This window comes from Pomacea canaliculata, linkage group LG10 (genome assembly GCF_003073045.1).
Source record: "Pomacea canaliculata isolate SZHN2017 linkage group LG10, ASM307304v1, whole genome shotgun sequence".
Taxonomy (NCBI): domain Eukaryota; kingdom Metazoa; phylum Mollusca; class Gastropoda; order Architaenioglossa; family Ampullariidae; genus Pomacea; species Pomacea canaliculata.
The window spans coordinates 19,694,119-19,714,795 of record NC_037599.1 but is presented as its reverse complement, the minus strand read 5'-3'; the positions used below and the strand labels follow the sequence as shown (position 1 = coordinate 19,714,795).

Genomic DNA, 20,677 nt, shown 5'->3' with positions numbered 1-20,677 from the left:
AATACTACTTTTCACACTAAACTTAAGCGAGCACACATTCATTTCCTCTGACAGGCAAGGAGTAGATTTAAAGAAAATATTTATTTACATCAGATGCATTTAAGTCAGAACTATTGTCTTAATAATTAACAACTAATCTCCTTAAAACCTAATTGAATACAAGAATTAGAGATTTTTAGCACACAACACTATCCACAAAACATAACTAAGTAATGTAGGTAATCTCAATAGTAGTAATAAACATGAACAAAGAGAAGGAAGAGAAGAATTTCATGAGAGCTGCCTGCCCAAGGTCTGAGATACTGTCTACCGCAAGCGGCTCTACACAGTCATAGTAAGCACACAGGAAGGACAAGCAGACTTTATTACTAAAAGCCCAGAGCAACTTAGTGCACCAAGCTTTGAGTCTCATAAACTAGAAACGTGAACCACTTTGAACATGAACCAAAACACTTTGCGGCTAAATGACACCTCTCCTTTGCTCGAGGGAGTTTCGAACCAGCCACTCTTCGACGAACAAATTTGTAGGAAATATAAAGGGTTCGAGAAACGTGTGCTACCTTACAACGGGGCCAACAAATCTTGAGGCAAAAGGACATTTTTCACCCTAACAGAAGGTTATTGGAATCACTAATCTTGGGGCAGGTTAGACTCTATAGAAGGGGGATAGGTTCATTATGTGGTAAACTAGCTGGACAAGGGAACAAGGAGATTACTGCTTTACCAAGAGCATCTGTCATCCTTTGGCGATGAAGGTGCAGACATTTTTGCCCATTGCTTATACAGTCGTATCTCCACAAACGGGAAATAGGTTCCTGGCCCAAAGTTTATAAACGAACTTCGCGTGTATTCAGAACACTACATGGTGAATATTGCTTCAAAGTTGAATACTTAAAGACAGTAAAACTATAAAACATCCCTTAATCAGATACAATACTTTGTATAGTGAGTAACATTAGAAATTGAGTGTATTTTAAAAGCTAAATGTTTTACATATGCCAGCTATTATTTTTGTGTGCTACGTCATCCACCTGAGGTCATTTCCCTCTCGATGGGTCATTCTCGTGGAGATCTGACGATAGAATACAGGGTTCAAAGAACAAGCTCTTGATGCTGTCTTCTTCATCCATAGAGATTAAAATAAATAGTATAAATAATAAATAAAAGCTCAAACTAATAATAGAATGAAAGCAAAGAAATACTGATCAATGTTTATTTTTGCTAATGACTGTTGAAGTACTGCTGGCTACCAGTCTTATCATGGAAACTGTGCAGGTCCATTTCCATTTTACTAGACACATAAGTCTATACTTTCCTGTATTTTAGCGGTATGAAACGCCATATAAAATTTGCTGTAGTAAGGCGTCTCTCGTGGCTGTACCAGGCACCAGAAGAAAGAACTTGCTTCTCGCCATGTCGTTGGCAGGTATTTGGCTTGCTCGTTCTATCAACTTGCTTCTGAGTGATTGCAGCTTTTCGTAGCGCTCCACCACGTAGAGATAAAATAGAGTGCGGTCAGTGGATAGCTTATCCTCCGAACTCAGATTGTTGTTGATGTACTGTGTACAGTTGGTGAAAACCTGCTGGACATCATATTCGTCCGCCAGTTGCAGAATGTCTTCAAGGGTGTCATCTGCACAAAACATCATCAGCTGTATGAGGTTTACTCTTCAATATACTTTATGTAGACATCTGCACTCCTCGTTACAGGGACTGCACTCACGTGAAACTATGATAAGCGCCTGTAACATTTTAGTTAGGTGCTTAATTTCAAGCATTGCAATTATATTTTATAGTTACAGCTGACTGCTGATAAAACCTTTTTCACCATTAAATGTATAACTGCAATTCACACGCAACAAATGAATCTGCACGTTAAAACATGGAACATTAAACTCACCTTTGATTAAGCCAGCTCCATTTCCGGGATAGATGTGACTCAAAAGTTCAACCATTGTAGAATATTTCTTCCCTGGAAGAGGAATTTCACTTAATTCTTTTTCTCTGAAGTCGTTGGTAAACATTTTATGAAAAACTGGCGAATGTATCATCAGCAAAGTTTTATTCACATGCAGTTTTCTATCCTCTACCACTAGGGTAGTGTCGGCAAAGTCGTCACCCACTTCAAATCGACTTTCTGAGGACTTGGATGTGGACTTTTTCTTGCATTGAGCGGTATTCATAATTTTCGTTTGCAGTCGTTAGATGACAATACAGAGGAAAATATTCAGAGTAGGAATGACAGAAAGCACTCGACAGGACCGACGAATTCCTCGAAGACGCTAGTCTACACATTTCCTGGAAAAGCGCCGTGCGGGAAAACCCAGTGTCATCATGAGATGTTGAGTAACAACCGTTAAAAGACCTGCTCCTAATATCCGTTACGATTTGCCATAAGCCAATTTCATGTGGCGGATAAAAAATGTTCATCGGAAATTATACATGGAGCCAGAAATTATGAACACTATACGTGAGCTTTCATTGCTCTGCCATAGAACTACACATGCAGTGAAAACAAAATTGTTATTTTGAATGAAAGTATATTTAAAAGAGGTATACATATGTTTGCTCAAAAATTAATATACACGCAATTTAAGCGTTTTGTTCCGTAGGTCTAATAACCGCTGCGCGGATGAACATTATCGAATGATCAAAATAATACAGTCAAAAACAAAAATTAATCTGTAGGCTGGCTTGTAGTTAAAGCTGAATTTTAAGTTCTTCGATTATGTTATTCTGCTCTTTACTAACCATTTTGTTTATTGTTTAATTTGATTTAAATGCTTTCAAGAGCCACGAAAAAAATGTTTAAGATGGGAGGGTTGATTTTTTTAAATGTAGAAAATGGTTTACTCTCTCGAGGTTAGAGGTGAGCATGTGATATAATACTTGATACACCTTCGTTTGGATTAGTGTTCAGGTTTGGGTACATGAGAGAATTAGTCAACAGACCAAGTATTGTCAGTATTTTTTAGTTGTTCATCTGCATTCTGCATTCCGCGTGAACACCTTTCTGTCACTTCTCTCGTGGAAGACTGATAATGTGAAGTAGAGGCATTGAAAAAGTTTCGAGCAATGAAAGGAACAATTTTAATTATGCAAGATTTTTCTTAAAGAGATGGGCTTTGAAACTAGAGAGTTTTTTCCCAGTTTTTATATAAAGTCTCCAGAAGTAAACAAAGTAAACAAAACAAACAAAATGGGCTCTCAGGTGCAGGTAAGACAACTGTATAAAAGCTAATGCAACACAATTACATTCGGATTGTCTCCCATTTAGTTTTGAGAGATGGGGGAAAAAAAGAGCGACAAAAGAGAAATATTTTTGCTGTTTTCCTGACTGATCACAGTAATTGTGTTTAGTGATCTTTTTACCATTGATTTTCTTTGTTAAGCTGTTGTGTTACTTAGATAACAAGCAGACTTTCGCGATGCACCCTTGCACCGCTGAACAACAACAATACAAGTGTTTTCTACCTGGCACAATTTATTTCCACAGTTTGCTTACTCGACCACTCTCATGCTAACAAGGAAACTAGATTACATATTCATTCAAAGGAAGCCGTGAAATATAAGGATGTAATAGGAAGAAGGAATTCATGACCATATAATTATAAACAGGCGCAGACCAAAATGTTCATCACGTCTACAGCAACAGCTTCCATCCCATCCGGTCGTGACTGTTGCCATGGATCCCAAGTTAATCAACTCAAGTTAATCAAACTCAGTGCCTTCGGGATTCAGGTTTCAATAAATTAACCAATGTATTAATGTACAGGAATGCATAACAAAGATAGAAGAAGAAGCGTTATACATATTAAGTGTTAAAAGTATGTAGGTAGGACATACCAGTAGCACCAGATCCAGCACTGAAAGTAGTTATTGCACTGGTTACAAAACTCTGTCCATCAAAACATCGCAACAGGGAAAAGAAAACAAAAGAATCACTTTCAGTGATCGCAGACAATTTTCATCCTCCGATCTCACCTCTTCAATCCTCTGCCAATATTATTGTTAACACCATAGCCATCCTTCTCTATAATATCATTATTCTAATTTTCTTTTATTAGATAACGTTGTCTTGTACTAACATTCTAGTATATTTACTAAAGCTCCTTATGAGGACATTGTATAGGTATTTTTTTTTTTTTTTTTTTTTTTGTATATCATGTTAAACTTTCCATATCAAACAAGATCCATGTTTAGTGTCTAATGCCAACCCCTCATACTACAAGGCATTTTTCTTCTAAAATATCGTCAAATAAAGGACCATGATGTACATAATCACATCAACTGAATCAGAATGCATATTTATAAAAAGAGTTACTACATTGTCGAAATACATATATATTTAAGTACATATTAGGAGATGCAGGAGATGTAGTAATTGTTGTGGTGGTAGTTGGGAACGAGAGTTTCTTCACAATAAATATTAAATAAAAGACAATCTACTAATGAGCAATGATCATTAAATAAAGGAGACTGTACTAATGAAATTTTGATCAAGGGGATATCTCTAACATGAGAAAAAATATCTGTAGACAGTCTTAGGATTGGAAATAAACTTCCTGATGGCCTACTTCAGGGGCGAGCAATGAATTTTCCCAAGGGCCGCATGAGAAATTGGGATGGTTTTAGAGGGCCGGACTAATATAGTTAACTCAGCTTTACCAAATACAGTATATATATATAACTCTGAACGGGCGGGCGGGCCAGCGGGCGGGCCGGTCAGAGACAGGAGGCGGGCCGGATCCGGCCCTCGGGCAGCCCTTTGCCCAAGTCTGGCCTACTTATTTCTACCGACCAACCGACTAAGTGGCATGCCACCTAATATGTGTAATACTTTAATCTTCACACATAAACACCAGAATATTTTACATGTTTTGCTAAAAATGTGACTTACAAATATATATTTCATGAAACTCATCATCAGTTTCCTTATCATCACGGATGCCAGGAACTCAGGTATACGTAGATGTGAGATTCATAAGCAGCTAAAGACTGTTTCTCATTTCATAATTATTGCACTTACATACGTTTGCATACAAGGCAGTGATATCAGACTAATACTTTTCTCTCCCTTTATTGTATATATATATAGAAAGAGAGATAATTTCTTCATTATTACTTTGATTGTTAGAATAATCTAATTAACTACGTAATGAAGGCTTGCATGTAGACAGACTCTAGGTAACAAGATACCCCTGGGGTTTTAACGTGAACTATTAGCACACAGTGACCGAGGTTTGAAATTCTCGACCAACTTGTTTACGTCAGGTACTAAATTCGTATAAGTTGTATCCTTGATAAAACGTTCCACTGCCTTGTGTCTCAATAGCAGAGCATCTCTAATGGCTGTGGCATGTACAAAATGATAAAACTTGTTTTTTTCCATCTCTTCAGCAGGTATACTTGCTGCTAGCCACACAAGATAATTTCTTAGCGAATCCAACCGTTTGTAACGTTCGACGACCCCAAGGTAGAGGAAAGTACGGTCTGCTGACCTCTTTAGACCGGGGTCACGTAGCCGCTGGATGATGTACTGCTTGGCGTTGTGGAAAACGTGCTGCATGTCATACTCGTCTGCGAGCTCAAGAAGGTCTGGTAAGGTTTTGTCTGAAGACAGAAAAGTGTTTGAGATGTATTATAGCATAAAGGATGATTTAAAGGGTGTCATCAGAAGTACAGACCATAATTACAAAAAAGTTGGGAAGGTTTCTAGGTGTGACAGAAGATGTGTATTTCTCCTTTGCAATCGTTTGTGCGTACATTAGTCTGGATTCTAGAGGACAATAAAGGAAAGTGTTGTTAATAGACTGTCTTGGAATAATTTGAGAGCTAGGAGGCTTGTAATGTTTGGAGTAAACAAACACAATCAACACTAAGCGGATGTGTGTTGTCAGTGAGGCGGCATCGTATTTTTTAAGCATTTAAAGGCTGTTTGCAGGAGATTGTCTCAGTAAAAAAAAAACATGGTCCATATTCTGTGGAACAATCTGTATAAATTGAATTTTTTGCTGGCTAATAAATCGACACAGCTTACTACATTTCTATATTGTCACCACTGTAATCCATTTGCTTAGCTGCTGATAGACTATATATATACTGATAGATGAAGCGAATGCCGCATGACAGAAAGAGAGCCCTATCGTCTTTAATAATTAATAACATTGGCATAACGAGGGGTGTCGGCGTAAACTGTGAGGCTGTCATCATCAATTAGAATTCTTGCTCTTTGTGTAGAAGGAATGTGAAGTACCACTTACAAAGAAAAAGCCAATAATTATTACTTACATAATTAATATAAAACGAATTAAAAAAATATAATAGTAAATTTATGACTAAAATGGCCGTTACAACAAGTACAATCGGATGTTCTTACCTTAAATCTTTGATTTACTTTGTTTTTAAGTATAAACAATGTGTATTAACCTATTTAAATGTGCGTTTTACTCACACTGCTTCATAGTTTAAGGGAGAAATTATCCCAAGATGTAACTGTACTAATTTGTCATGCTGCACACTGTTAGTTCCACAAAGTGACTATCTGAAAAAATAAATGTCATCTTTAGATAATGTTATTATTTTGTTTTCAGTCACAAAGCTAGAGATTAGATAAGCATTTTCCTTTCATTTTACACAACGTGAATTACAGGTGCTTGTTTCTTCTTTTGCGGCACATCGTCTTCAGATGGAAATAAATTACGAATAACTATGGCGACTTGATCCAGCTTTCCAATGTAACATTCTGGTAAAATGGTCAAAATCCTGTCATCAGTATGGTGCAACATCATCATGATTGAGTTAAACGAGATGTTGAAAACTAGACTGTTATGAACAATGTGACATCAGAGAAATAATAAAAATATTAAGAATTATAAATGGATGCATAATTAGTGACACAAAATAAACAAGTAAACAACACAGAAACAAAGAAAATTGGATGACCTAGACATGCTGGGAAGGAAGCAATAGTTTACAGTGTATTTCACCATACGACAACGATTGAAAGCAGGTCAAACTCACCTGTAATCAAGTCCACGCCATCACCGGGGTAGATTTGCTCCAAAAGTTCAACCATTGTAGAGAATTTCTTTCCTGGAAGAGGAATCTCACTTGAGCATTTTTCTTTGAAGTCAGCTGTAAACATTTTGTTGAAAACAGGTGAGTGTAGCATTAGAAGAATCTTATTAACATACAGTCTCCGACCTTCTACCTCTAGAGTGACATCAGAGAGGTCGTCAGATACTTCAAATCGGCTTTTTTGAGGATTGAGAGAAGTCTCCATCTTCGAAATCACCTTGTTGATTATTCAAGGCAGGACCGGGAATATTCCAGGAAGCATTAGTCTACTCACGCTTCCTTGAAAAGCACCGTGCGGGAAAACCCGTTATGTGGTCTCTATGTGGGACCACGTCACTGCGGATGTAGACTGCAAAACACTTTTGTAAACAGTCACACGAATCATTGGAATACTAAATGAACATATGAGTTCCATGCACTCTTTTCACAGATTCACCAACAAAGCCGCTCCGTTACTTAAAATTTCATTAGTGATCTACAATTTAACTATTTTAGCTTAGTAATCAACACCCCATTGTTCTCCTATCAGATTATTTAAGGTAAAGGGGTGTGATCATCCCAGAAACCTGAAATACACAACCTTGGTCACTGGCCTCACCATTGTCAGTGAGAGGCAACACGGGAAGTCTTTTCTTGCGGAAGGCAACTATCACCTTGCTTTTACACACTTCAAGTTGTGGACTATTTTTCACCGCACCACGACACTAGGTGATCTACCTCCGCAATAGCATCGCTACGTCTCTCTGAGGTATCAATAGGCGAGAACGAAAAGAAGCGGCCACTCGTTCAATTCTCTAAGTCGTTTGTATAGTGCTGTCCCCACTATCTTCTCTCTCATCAAATTTATATGTTAATAATATTTGACCAGCTTAAGATAAAAAAAAAGAGATAATAGAATAGCATAGAACAATTATTAATTATTGCAAGTAAAATCACCTTTATTGGCGATTGAGGATACATGAAACTGAAAATGAATGTACAGTTACTTATGGTTTACTTGCGGTATAATAATCTCAGACAGCTACACATACATTTAAACCATTCCGTTACAGAGAACCTTTGAGTATTCGATCAAACTCATTCAATCTATAGCCAATATTATTGTTAAATACTGTCTTGATATAACAAATATAGTTGATATATGAAAGAAGAGTCGTTTTAAAAAAAGATTATTCGCATGCTAAACGATGACTAGTAACGAAACGACAAGCTGCTAATGAAATTTACCAATAAGGCTTTCTTTACACCTCCTCATTAGTTTGCATTGACTAGAAGTCCCAAGTCGACTAAACCATTTCTGCATCGGTTATTTTCTCCAAATCTTTTGTAATAATCAGCGACGATTTCGTGACTTAATTTGCAGCAGCAAGGCATCTCTCGTAGCTGAGGCAGGCACAGAGAGAAAGTACTTGCTTTTCTCCATCTCGTGGACAGGTATTTGACTTGCTCGATGTACCAACGGCTTTCTTAATAAACGAAGTCGCTCAAATCGCTCAACCAGTCCGAGATAAAACAAAATATTATCTGTCGACATCGTTCGTCCTGAGCACTGGCCACATAATTCCGTGGCTATGAAGTGTGTGCAGTTTGTGAACACCTGCTCAACATCGTATTCATCTGCGAGTTGAAGAAGGTCTTCAATGTTTTCTTCTGAAACAAACAAAAATTACACAAATTAGCCGCAGTCTGTAGATGATTCTTTTCATGAAAAGAGGAACACATAGGATGGCGCAGGTAATCTTACTTTCAAATCTTTTTCCTACAATTGTTGAGCATCCTCCTCTCCGTCAGTACAGCTGGTGAATCGTAAATACACCTAACATTACAGCTTCCCAGGATTCTACTGTGGTGACTTACCTCTTCACACCTGAATGATTGATATTTTGGAACTCTCTAAATGCTTGTGCCACAGATGAATTTTGTCCCTTAGCGATTACTACGGTCAGGCGCTGCTTTCATTCAGGGTCAGACCGCGAATATTACTTATTCTGATGGAACTGAAGAAGCAATATCGCCTAATCATGTCTCAACATCATAGTGCAAGACATTACTCAGGTTGTTTACAGTGATGCTGAGGTAAACAAATCTACAAGACGTAATATTGATAACAGTAATAAACATTTGCGTTTGTCTAAGTACTCGTTATGATGTTCCCATAAAAACAATATCATCTGAAGACTTTTTGTCAGTCTGGACAGGTGGAACTTATCTGGCAAAGAGTCCAAAACTTCAGAAATTCCCTAAAGTCCCATTGTATTTGTAACCGGTTGGTGGTGGTGGGATTGAACAGTCACCACAACAGTCCAGCACTCAAACCAAAAAGGCAGGAACCTGTCAGCAGTTGCACAACTCTTTCATGCAGGCAAGAACAACAATCACGGCTGTGTCGCTTGTCTCGCGCTTTCACTTCGCAGTTTTCTCCCCTGTCCTTGCGTCTCAGCTCTGCCCTTTATACCTCTCGGGTGGGTCACGTTTCGCGGTCTTTCACATGCATCAGCACTTTTCTCGCATGCATCAGCACACAGACTTTGTGTGTCCCACATGTTTAATTATTTAATGACTGCCAAACAATGTTCATTAAACGAATAACGAATATGTCACAATTTCTCTCTTTAACTTCAAACTATCAGTCTGTATTACTGACGTGTATGAAGAATAAAACCACTTACTACTGACTGAGTCAATGGGGTTTCCAGGATAAATCTGCTCCAAAAAATCGACCACTGCAAAATATTTCTTTCCTGGAAGCTGAATCTCTTCAGACCCTTTTTCTCTGAAGTCAGACAAAAGCATTCTTTCAAACACAGGCGAATGCAACATGAGTAAAGTTTTATGAACATGAAGTTTGCGACCTTCGACCACTAGGGTGATGTCGGAATGTTGATTGCTCTTTTGAAATCGGTTATTATATACTTCTTCCTCTTCTTCTTCATATTCTTGAGATACTTCTGAATCTTCTTCTGATTTTCGCATTCCCTAAGTTCAATCTGCTTCTGTATTTTGCGCAGACGTGATGGTAGAATGAAAAAAGGAAGTAAACGCGGTAAAGCAGTGTGTTCGTTCTTTGAGAGAATCCTGCTCAATATGGCGACGACGAAAGCTTAAACTTCAATCTCAAGAGGCTTTCTATGGAATCGGAGAGTCTGTCTTGCGAAGCTGGTAGAAGAAAGAACGGGGAACGGGAATTCCCTAGAGTACAGTAATGCGAGGTCAGCAATAACACGGTCGATGAACATATTGCGAGGCAAAGTGTCCTCTCCTGTACGACACCGTGAATCAAGGATGAGAAATAACGCAAAGAGGTACCGTTTCCTAGAATAATTAAGAAAAAAATAGAAAACTGGTTTTCTTAAAATCCCTGTAAATCAAGCAGAACATACACGTGTGTGTGTACATGTGTGTTTGGAGGGGAGGCGTGAAGGGTGTTAGTCCTCTCAGCACATACCCCACCTACTGTAAACCCACAGCGCTTGGTGAGGGTTAGTGATGATATGTTGTTTTGCGCCCCGTGTTATCGAGTTTATTTATTCAGTTTTCGTTGTTGTTGTTGACAGCTGTCTTCGCCGAGACGTTTATTTTTCTGGGCAGCTGTTTCATACGAAAATAAAATAGGGGCTCAATTACCCTGGAAAATAATATTTTCCAAGGTTCAAGGAATAAAAGATATTAAACTGAGATGGTTTCAGTGCATAATTATCCAGAGAATTCTAGGTACAAACTCCCTGGCAGAATATATGGGGATAGAAGTTAATAATAAATCACTTTCTGTGGCAACGAAAGGGAGACAATTGAACATCTATTTTGGCGTTGCAAGGCAACCAAACTATTTTGGACAAGCCTAGAAAAGGCAGTAAAGGAAAAATGCTCTAAAAATAGTAAACTAGCACTTAACGAATCTGTAATACTATTTGGATATGAAGCAAACTGTCCAATAGATAAGACATTAGAGAATTTACTACTATAAGCAAAGTTTTTTATCTCTGAATGTAAAATAGAGAAGAAACAGCCAGACTCAGCGGAGATTACCACCAGGGCACATGGCTCGCGAGTTGGCAGTTTAGAATGGCGCCGACAGGTGACGACCCACAGCCTAGCCAAACCCATCTTTCTGTAAAGTTAGGGTGCGTATTTGAGTGTACTAGCTTAATAACGCTTATATTTTCTATAAAAATGTTTCTATATGCAATTGCATAGTTACTTACTAAACATTATTTAATGACAAAATATTTCTTATATTATAAAACTACATTTCGGATATTTCATGCTTTTGTTTTAGTGATATTGATCGACTAGTGTCGACTGCTACACGTTTAATAATTATCTCCCTTATATTTAAAAAAATCCGTTCATCCAAAACCCTTTCTACGTAAGTTTGTGTGCTCATCTCTTCTCCTGTCAGCGTGCATTAACAGCATTTCGACGATCATCTTCAAGTCTGATGATTTAATGTGCGTCAACTCGCGTGGTTTGTAATAGATGTCTATAGACCAGCTCACATGGACACATCGACATTGCCCTTGTGCCAACTGTTTCACGCCTTCGATTGTCTCCCTTTACACCAACCCATTGCACCGTCCCTTTTTGTGAACAAAAATTGTCTATTTAAAAAAATTAGTATAAGTAAAAGATTAAAATGTCAATAAAAAAAAAAAGTGTCCTCTCCTGTACGACACCGTGAATCAAGGATGAGAAATAATGGAAAGAGGTACCGTTTCCTAGAATAATTAAGAAAAAATTAGAAAACTGGTTTTCTTAAAATCCTTGTAAATCAAGCAGAAGATACACGTGTGTTTTTTTTATTTTATTTTATGCATGCAGTTTTTAGGAGGCCATCTGGCCCACATCAACATCAAAAATAGTAACAATCATACAAGACCCTGACATTCATCCCTATACCTCATGCAATGCACATGGTCATACAGATCTTACATGTGTAATGTACATTTTCTAGATACCATTTGGTTCACATCAACCTCTTATATTGTATGTTACATGCAAATTAGCAGTGGATTGCTGTACATGATCAACCTTTTAGTTGTATTTGGTTTTTAGTTAAATGATAAACAGTATAATGACATTCAGTGCTAACTAATTATATGTACACTGTCATGATGTCCTCATTTTCAGACATTCTGTTATATAGAGGGCTACATTAATAGCTACTTTACCCTTAAGGTTCTTACACAAAAGTAGAACCTTAAAGGATGAGGGGAATTTATGGTAAAAGAGTGGGATATATCTCTTACGTAGAGTTGTATATTTAGGGCATATTAACAGAAAATGGTATCGGTCTTCCACACTTTGACTATCACATTGCTTGCACTCAGGTTTTACGTTGAAGGTCAACAGGGGAATCAGCAACAATAGCAATTTCATCAGCATACATCAAAAAGGAGATCCCAAGTGGATCTGCCAGGACATCAATACCACGTGCACCACATAATGTTAGGTCTGACCAAAGCTCAGATAGAAATATAGAAAACAGTAAAGGGCTTAGTACACATCCTTGTTTGACACTGGATATACAATCAAAGTAGTCAGTTATTTGAGATCCAACCTCAACATGTGTGTGTACATGTGTGTGTGGAGGGGAGGCATGAAGGGTGTTAGTCCTCTCAGCACATACCCCACCCACTGTAAACCCACACCTCTTGGTGAGGGTTAGTGATGATATGTTGTTTTGCACCCCGTGTTATCGAGTTTATTTCCCAGATAGCATTGAAACATTTTATAAATGTTTATAAAAAGTTTACGCATTATGTTTTAATAATGTTTGCACAAAATGTTCGTAAAACATAATTTATGCCCATTAAAATTATGTTTTAAAAACCTTTAATTAAGAGCTTCTGGAAACGAGTTTTAAAAGTTTTATAAACGTATTTTTGTAAATGTTTTAAGCAAAAATGTTTCAATAATGTTTGCAGAAAATGTTATTTTAAACGTTTAATATGCCCATTAAAATTATGTTTTAAAAACGTTTAATTTTAAACCACACATACTCTCTGAAGTTCCACTTCAAACCTGGTAAGAATGACATACACATATTTTCATTTCCTTTTCATGAAAACATATTTAATGTCATTGAGTATAAACCAGGAAACATTTACATCATACAATAACAATTTATCTTACATGTACAACAAATGGTGACCTTTTGTGATAACAATGAATCAATGATACTCAAAAAAAATAAAATAAATAAAAAAGAGACAAAAAAAAAAGAAAAAGAAAAAAAGAGAAAGTATAGGAATTCATTAAACAGTGATAAAACAAGGAATTTTCTTAAATGAACAGACTTTTAAATATTACAATTTCAAATGATTAAAGGAGAGTTTGGTGCTGCGGCCCTGTGTTCCATGGGGAGTCACGAGGAATAATTAAACTAAAACTCAATAGACCTTTAGATTTTCTATAAAAAAAATAGTGAAATGAATTTAAATGATGCACAAAAATGCGGTTATATCCCTCTGTAGATAACAACATTCAAATTATCATATCACCGTTATATAATGGACATATCAAATTGTGCTTAATCTAATGCAGAAAAGCAGATTATAAGGCTATACCTGAAACCCAGAGAGTGAGAAAGCAAGAAAAGGAACAAAAAAGCTTATGGTCCTGGGATAGACTTAAATTATTAGGATGCAATTGTTCAGTTCTTGTTGTTGTTGACAGCTGTTTTTTTTCCGGGAAGCTATTTCATACTCTTGGGACGTCTAGACCTGAGGGTTTTCAGACTTAATATTCATAGTGCGTGTGTGTGTAACCCTGACTAGAAAAACATCCGCTAATCAGCTACAATACTCTGTATGGCGAGTAACGTTAGAAATGGAGTGATTTTTAAAGACTTCATGTTTTACATAATATTTTCAATTTTCAACAATGCTTTCAAACATGTGAAGATTTGCCGGCTGTTATTTTTGTGTGCTACGTCATCCACCTGAGGTCACTTCCCCTCCATGGATCATTGGCGTGGAGAGATGACGTGCAGGATGGGATACAGGGTTCAGAGAACAAACTCTTGATGCTGTCTTGTTCATCCATAGAGATTAAAATAAGTAATGTAAATAATAAATAAAAGATCAAACTAAAAATAAAATGAAAACAAAGAAATACTGATCAATGTTTATTTTTGCTAATGACTGTTGAAGTACTGCTGTCAGCTAACACTTGTGATCAAAATAGGAATAAAGAAGAAAATGATTATTTACATTTTACCAGTCATATCTTTTCATCTGTGCCTGTAGTTTAATCTCCATTGGTATTGATGAACCATAATCTAAAATTTGCTTGAGTAAGGCGTCTCTCGTGGCTGTAGCAGGCACCAGAAGAAAGAACTTGCTTCTCATCATGTCGTTGGCAGGTATTCGGCTTGCTCGTTCTATCAACTTGCTTCTGAGTGATTGCAGCCTTTCGTAACGCTCCACCACTCCGAGATAAAGTAGAGTGCGGTCCGTGGACAGCTTATCCTCCGAAAACAGAATGTTGTTGATGTACTGTGTACAGTTGGCGAAAACCTGCTGGACGTCGTATTCGTCCGCCAGTTGCAGAATGTCTTCAAGGGTGTCATCTGCACAAAATATCATCAGCTGTATGAGGTTTACTCTTCAATATACTTTATGTAAACATCTGCACTCCTCGTTACAGGGACTGCAATCACGTGAAACTAAGATGAGTGTCATAGTCTTAAAAAATAGAACAATGCAAATTATATATTCAGAGTGGGTTATGGGTGTTATTGTGTGATCTTGAAAATACATTCCTTTTGATTTAAATGATCTTGGTTGATCTTGGAAGACGGACCTACAGATTTTAAGTTTATTTAGAAATTTTGACTGATTTCTAAAAAATAAAAAGGTTCAGATTTAGTTCACTTGACAGAGATTTTAACGAGTGGGAAAATGTGTAACTTACGTATTAACGATATGCAGAGACAATTCGTTTTGAAACTGCAATTCACACGCAACAAATGAATCTGCACGTTAAAACATGAAACATCAAACTCACCTTTGATGAAGCCAGCTCCATGTCCGGGATAGATGTGACCGAGAAGTTCAACCATTGTGGAATATTTCTTCCCTGGAAGAGGAATTTCACTTGATTCTTTTTCTCTGAAGTCGGTTGTAAACATTTTATGAAAAACTGGCGAATGAATCATCAGCAAAGCTTTATTCACATGCAGTTTTCTATCCTCTACCACTAGGGTAGTGTCGGCAAAGTCGTCACCCACTTCAAATCGACTTTCTGAGGACTTGGAAGAGGACGCTTCCGTGCATTGGGCGGTATTCATAATTTTCGTTTGCAGTCGTTAGACGACAATACAGAGGAAAATATAGGAATGTCAGAAAGCACCCGACAGGACCGACGAATTCCTCGCAGTCGCTACTTTACAGATTTCCTGGAAAAGTGTCGTGCGGGAAACCTCATCAGCAACAGTGAAGAGGCCCGGATGTTAGTTGTACAGTTCCTTGAGCAAATGACATAAGGTGACGTCAAAATATGACGTCAAAATAAGGTGACGACAAAAAGAAAGAGAGCAGACGACAGCGGTTCAGAGAGGAAGCACTGACATGTGACACAGCCGTGGCCATTGTTCTAGTCTCTACATTAAAGTCTTGCGCATTTGCTGACGCTTCCTCCTTTTATTCGAGTGCTGGAGGGTTGTTGTCGCCACTCCATAAACCCCACCACTCGGCTGCATATAAATATATGGAGCCAGAAATGATGGACACTATACATGAGCTTTTCATGTCTCTGCCATAGAACTACACATAGTGAATACGAAATTGTTATTTTTTAAGAAATAGTATTTTAGATCAAAGAGGTATAAACATCTTTCCTCAAATTCCAATAAAAAAATAGATATGCACGCAATTTAAGCATTTTGTTTAGTAGGTCTAATTAACACTGTGCGGATGAACCTTATCGAATGATGAAGATAATACAGTCAAAAACAAAAATTAATCTGTAGGCTGGTTTGTAGTTTAAGCTAAATATTTAGTTCTTCGATTATTTTATCCTGCTCTTTGATTTGATTTAAACGCCTTCAAGAGCCACGAAAAGGATATGTATAAATAAGATGGGAGGGTTGACTTTTTAAAATAGAGAAATTGGTTTATTCTCGTGAGGTTAGAGGTGAGCATACGATAATACTTGATACACTATCGTTTGGATTAGTGTACAGGTTTAGGTACATAAGAGAATTAGTCAACAGACCAAATACTGTAAGTATTTTTTAGTTGTTCATCTACATTCTGCATTCCGCATGAACGTCTTTCTGTCACTTCTCTCGTGGGAGAGACCGGTATGACTGTGTGTTTTGACAACCAGACTAACAAAGAGTAGATAAAACAGATTAAGTATCATTAATCATTCTAGGTTGGCTAAAATCTGTCAGTTTTCTTTCCTTGGTTCATGTTCGAGACGTAGTGTGGTTCATATTCGTCTATTTTGAAATTTATTACAGTACATCGCGTAGAATTTAAAAATCAAACATACCGCTTACAGAAATGTTTTAAAAGATTTTTTTTTAAAAAACAGAAACCGAGTGAGTAGGTGAGTTGACGTATTAAATAAGGTTATCTTCACACCAACTGAGATTCAACAAAATCAAATGAAGTCTACATAGGTAATAGTTAAATACTTTATGATTTAACTCCAGAGAAGTGCATAACAAGGATTCAAAGAGAAGCGTTACACATATTAAGTATTAAAAGTATATGACAGGATAGCAGTAGCAGCAGATGCAGTGCTGACAGTAGATATAGTAGTAAGTACAGAGGCAGACATTTGCTTTGAAGCGGTATTAACGCACATTTCATTGACACCAGCCGTGAAAGGAAACAAAAAGTATCAGTCGAGCGAAGGGAAACCGAAAGTCTCGCTTGAGCGACCCCCGACTCACTGTACACAAAGAATTGACTACCACAAATAATAATGTTTATTTTTGCTAATGACTGTTGAAGTACTGCTGTCAGTTAACACGTGTGATCAATAAAGGAATAAAGAAGAAAATGATTATTTACATTTTACTAGTCATATCTTTTCCTTTTTGGATGTAGTTTAATATTGATTGGTATTGATGAACCATAATCCAAAATTTGCTTGAGTAAGGCGTCTCTCATGGCTGTAGCAGGCACTAGACGAAAGAACTTGCTTCTGATCATGTCGTTGGCAGGTATTCGGCTTGCTCGTTCTATCAACCTGCTTCTGAGTGATTGCAGCCTTTCGTAGCGCTCCACCACGCCGAGATAAAGTAGAGTGCGGTCCGTGGACAGCTCATCCTCCGACCGCAGAATGTTGTTGATGTACTGTGTACAATTGGTGAAAACCTGCTGAACGGCGTATTCATCCGCCAGCTGAAGAAGGTCCTCAATGGTTTCATCTGGAGAAAATTTCTTCAATAAATAGACTTACTTCCCTGTATACCGTGCATCAACGGATCAATGGATCACTCCATAACACCGGCACTTTTTTAACTTGGAAGTGAAAATGAAACAAGTCCTTTGGACTGTAATGTTCTCAAGTCTCCGCAATAAAATACTTATACAGTTTCTTTTCTATACAGTGACATTAGTCGAGTGACATGTTAATTAAAATCATTTATATTGAGATTAGAAAATGGTTCACTTGGCATACTGGCACCACATATAAATATTTCATGAAACAAAACAAGTTGCATTGAAGTGAAGGAATAATAATGAATTTGGAATTATTTCCGAGATGATTCACATGCAGCGCAGAATCTTTGTTTTCATTACTGAAAGAATTTTCTGGGCTTACCTTTGACTAAGTCAGTGGCATTTCCGGGGTAGATCTGCTCCATGAGCTCCACCATTACAGAATATTTCTTTCCTGGCAGCGGGATTTCCTTTAATTCTTTTTCTTTAAAGTCCCCTGTCAGCATTTTCTCAAATACAGGTGAATGTAGAATTAGAAGAGCTTTGTGTACGTAAAGCTTTTGATTTTCTACCACAAGAGTAACATCGGAATGCTGGTTGGGTTCTCCAAATTGCTTTGAAGTCCTTGCTGCCTCCATCTTGTGTTTCCTTGATTGACAACGTTACTGCTATTTTCTTTTTCTTCTAGCTGCTCCTCTTTATCGTCTCCGATCAGCAGATGATTTCTTTGAATGATTGAAAATTATGTAGATAATATTTCCCGACACAATGTTTTACCATGGAAGTTGTTTGCTGTGCTTTGGAGGAAGGCTTAAGTTTATCTGTTTAGATCTACAGTCACAGTCTTAGTGAAGTCACGTGACTGACGCAGTACATTGTGGACGGCATCCCGGCATGCAGCACAGACAACTAACACCAAAGTACACCAACAGGCTGTTGGTGTTAAATAAACAGCACTGCAGCTATTATGTTTAAAATTCATTCTCCTGACATTGTAATGCTCTCAAACAATAAAAGATAACAACTGATCTAAACGCTAACTTAGCAACGGTCAAAGAATGCTTTAATTGTTGTTTGTTTTCATGCTGTTGTTTTCGTTCGCTTTCCCTTGTTTTCCGACAGTTTGATGAATAGACGACAACATATTGTTTCCTGCAAGTTGATAAGTATCCCCCCAAAAAACTGCAACTATTATCTGTGACATAAGGCAAGTGTTGGCCCTATTCCCAAAATGAACAATCCGTAAAAGGTTTAGTTCCGGTTAGGAGATTTAAATATACTTGGGCGGGAGCCGACATGAAGCGGTCTCTTGTGTGTTTTCTAACTGGACAGTTTAATGAGTGCCACCTCTAATACCCACAAACCAATAACACAACATGGTGTCAGAAGTGAGCAGCAAAGTGCTAGCTGTGTGATTTCTCCAGAAAACTTTCAGGTGGGCACGTTTTTCTCATTTTGAAATATTGCGTCGTACGTTCGCAAAGTGACATTTCTCGCAAGATGGCGGAGACACATCAGAGACAACACTTCACTGCAAACATTCCTGTTCCCTCAAAGCTGGATTTGTCTTCTAACATTGAAGTAAATTGGAAAAAATTTATTCGTCAATGGCAGAACTATGAGGTAGCTACGCGCCTTGATAAAGAAGATTCAGCTTATCGTTGTGCAGTTCTATTAGCTTGCATTGGTGAGGACGCACAAGAAATCTACGAAGGATTATCCTTTGCAGAAGGGGAGAACGACAAAGATATTCAGACTGTCATCGACAAGTTCAACGACTTTTGTTTGGGTAGCACACATGAGGTGTATGAGAGCTACAAGTTTCATAGCCGAAACCAAAACAAGGATGAGTCAGTTGATACTTACGTCACAGTTTTACGCAAGTTAGCAAAATCATGTGATTTCAAGGATGTTGACCGCATGATTCGTGACAGACTTGTGATCGGTGTTCAAGATGACACTATGCGTGAAAAATTGTTGCAGAAGAAAACACTCAAGCTTCCAGAAGCAATAGAAATTTGCAGAGCTCATGAGACGTCCAAGACTCAAGCACACTCGATGTTGGTAAGCAACAGCGAGAGTACAGTTGAGAAAACCATCAACAAGATTCAGAAAGGTCAGCGAAAAGTTCGTTGCGGTACGAAGCCAGGTCTTCGGGGAAAACCAGAGACTAAGCCATGCTCTCGATGCGGAAAAGGTTCCCACAACAGAGATGGTTGTCCTGCAAAGAACGCTAAATGCAGAAAATGTTCCAAGATTGGTCACTACGCTGCAGTCTGTCGCTCTTCAGGTTCTTCTACGATTCACACAGTGGAAGAGGAAGAAGAAGACGAAGAAGCTTACATGGGTATGATTGTGGGCAGTGTGACAACAGATCCTTGGAAAGTCAGTCTCCTGATGGAAGACACAGAGAATGTATTTAAGCTTGACACCGGAGCTGATGTTACCGTCGTACCTCAGACAGCAGTTCCAGCAGCCAAGCGACCATTGCAGAAAGTGCGCAAGAAACTGTATGGTCCAGGTCGTGTTGAGATAGCTGTGGAAGGCATGTTCAAGGCAAAACTGACATACAAGAATGTCTCTACACTGCAAGATGTGTATGTCGTAAAAACACTTGAAGAACCATTGCTAGGTCGACCAGCCATTACAGCGTTGAAGTTGATTGAGAGAATCAACACAGTTATAGAAGACCACGAAAAGCAGTACAAGGAAGAATTCCCAAAACTTTTCAGAGGACTAGGAAGTCTACAAGATCCTTACAAGATTCGTCTGAAAGAACAAGCTGTTCCATATGCAGTAGCAGCTCCAAGACGCTTACCTTTGCCCTTGAAACAGAAAGTCAAGGCAGAATTGGATCAACTTGAAGAACAGGGAGTGATTCGCACAGTCACTAAGCCCAGTGATTGGTGCGCCCCAATAGTAGTGGTGCCCAAGAGCGACGAGAGAGTCAGAATCTGCGTCGATCTGAGCAAACTAAACGAAGCAGTTCGCAGAGAGAACTACCCGTTGCCGTCAACAGATGAACTGTTAGCCCAGCTGTCAGGAGCAAAAATGTTCACAAAGCTTGATTGCAAAAAGGGTTTCCATCAACTTCCACTGGATGAAGGAAGTCAGGAGTTAACAACCTTCATCACACCTTTTGGAAGGTACTGTTATACACGCTTACCCTTCGGGATAAGTTCAGGGCCAGAAGTATT

General features: G+C 38.1%; 5 protein-coding genes across 7 annotated transcripts in view; all 5 read right to left on the bottom strand.

Moving 5' to 3' along the window:
* LOC112574123 overlaps positions 1 to 20,677 on the bottom strand; it is a 142,479-nt gene that overhangs the window by 44,076 nt on the left and 77,726 nt on the right. The gene's annotated exons all lie outside the window — the stretch shown is intronic.
* Positions 1 to 20,677, bottom strand: part of LOC112574113 — a 103,863-nt gene that overhangs the window by 69,034 nt on the left and 14,152 nt on the right. The gene's annotated exons all lie outside the window — the stretch shown is intronic.
* On the bottom strand, positions 63 to 15,758 carry LOC112574107 (BTB and MATH domain-containing protein 38-like). Of its 3 annotated transcripts, none has more exons than XM_025254976.1 (2): positions 15,088 to 15,540; positions 63 to 1,633 (listed from the first exon to the last, which is right to left on the bottom strand). In XM_025254976.1, the coding sequence occupies exons 1-2, from the start codon at positions 15,368 to 15,370 to the stop codon at positions 1,323 to 1,325; spliced, it is 594 nt and encodes a 197-aa protein (XP_025110761.1). In that variant the 5' UTR covers positions 15,371 to 15,540; the 3' UTR covers positions 63 to 1,322. The 3 variants fall into 3 exon arrangements, with proteins under 3 accessions (XP_025110761.1, XP_025110760.1, XP_025110758.1); XM_025254975.1 differs by lacking the exon at positions 15,088 to 15,540 and adding an exon at positions 1,901 to 2,325; XM_025254973.1 differs by lacking the exon at positions 63 to 1,633 and adding an exon at positions 13,269 to 14,650 and having other exon boundaries at positions 15,088 to 15,758.
* LOC112574102 lies at positions 3,464 to 7,914 on the bottom strand. The gene is made up of 2 exons (XM_025254968.1): positions 7,024 to 7,914; positions 3,464 to 5,613 (listed from the first exon to the last, which is right to left on the bottom strand). Exons 1-2 carry the CDS (start codon positions 7,283 to 7,285, stop codon positions 5,210 to 5,212), a joined length of 666 nt encoding a protein of 221 aa, XP_025110753.1. The 5' UTR covers positions 7,286 to 7,914; the 3' UTR covers positions 3,464 to 5,209.
* Positions 16,746 to 18,310, bottom strand: LOC112574114 (BTB and MATH domain-containing protein 38-like). The gene is made up of 2 exons (XM_025254988.1): positions 17,863 to 18,310; positions 16,746 to 17,464 (listed from the first exon to the last, which is right to left on the bottom strand). The coding sequence occupies exons 1-2, from the start codon at positions 18,116 to 18,118 to the stop codon at positions 17,112 to 17,114; spliced, it is 609 nt and encodes a 202-aa protein (XP_025110773.1). The 5' UTR covers positions 18,119 to 18,310; the 3' UTR covers positions 16,746 to 17,111.

What these genes read in the sequence shown, in the direction of transcription:
- LOC112574102 (XM_025254968.1), bottom strand. Translation starts at nt 7,285, where the DNA reads ATGGAGACTTCTCTCAATCCTCAAAAAAGCCGATTTGAAGTATCTGAC. An exon ending in TGGCGTGGACTTGATTACAG is followed by an intron (nt 5,614 to 7,023) that starts GTGAGTTTGACC and finishes TTCTGTCTTCAG; the next exon opens with ACAAAACCTTACCAGACCTT.
- LOC112574114 (XM_025254988.1), bottom strand. Translation starts at nt 18,118, where the DNA reads ATGGAGGCAGCAAGGACTTCAAAGCAATTTGGAGAACCCAACCAGCAT. An exon ending in TGCCACTGACTTAGTCAAAG is followed by an intron (nt 17,465 to 17,862) that starts GTAAGCCCAGAA and finishes AATTTTCTCCAG; the next exon opens with ATGAAACCATTGAGGACCTT.
- LOC112574107 (XM_025254973.1), bottom strand. Translation starts at nt 15,370, where the DNA reads ATGAATACCGCCCAATGCACGGAAGCGTCCTCTTCCAAGTCCTCAGAA. An exon ending in TGGAGCTGGCTTCATCAAAG is followed by an intron (nt 14,651 to 15,087) that starts GTGAGTTTGATG and finishes TATTTTGTGCAG; the next exon opens with ATGACACCCTTGAAGACATT.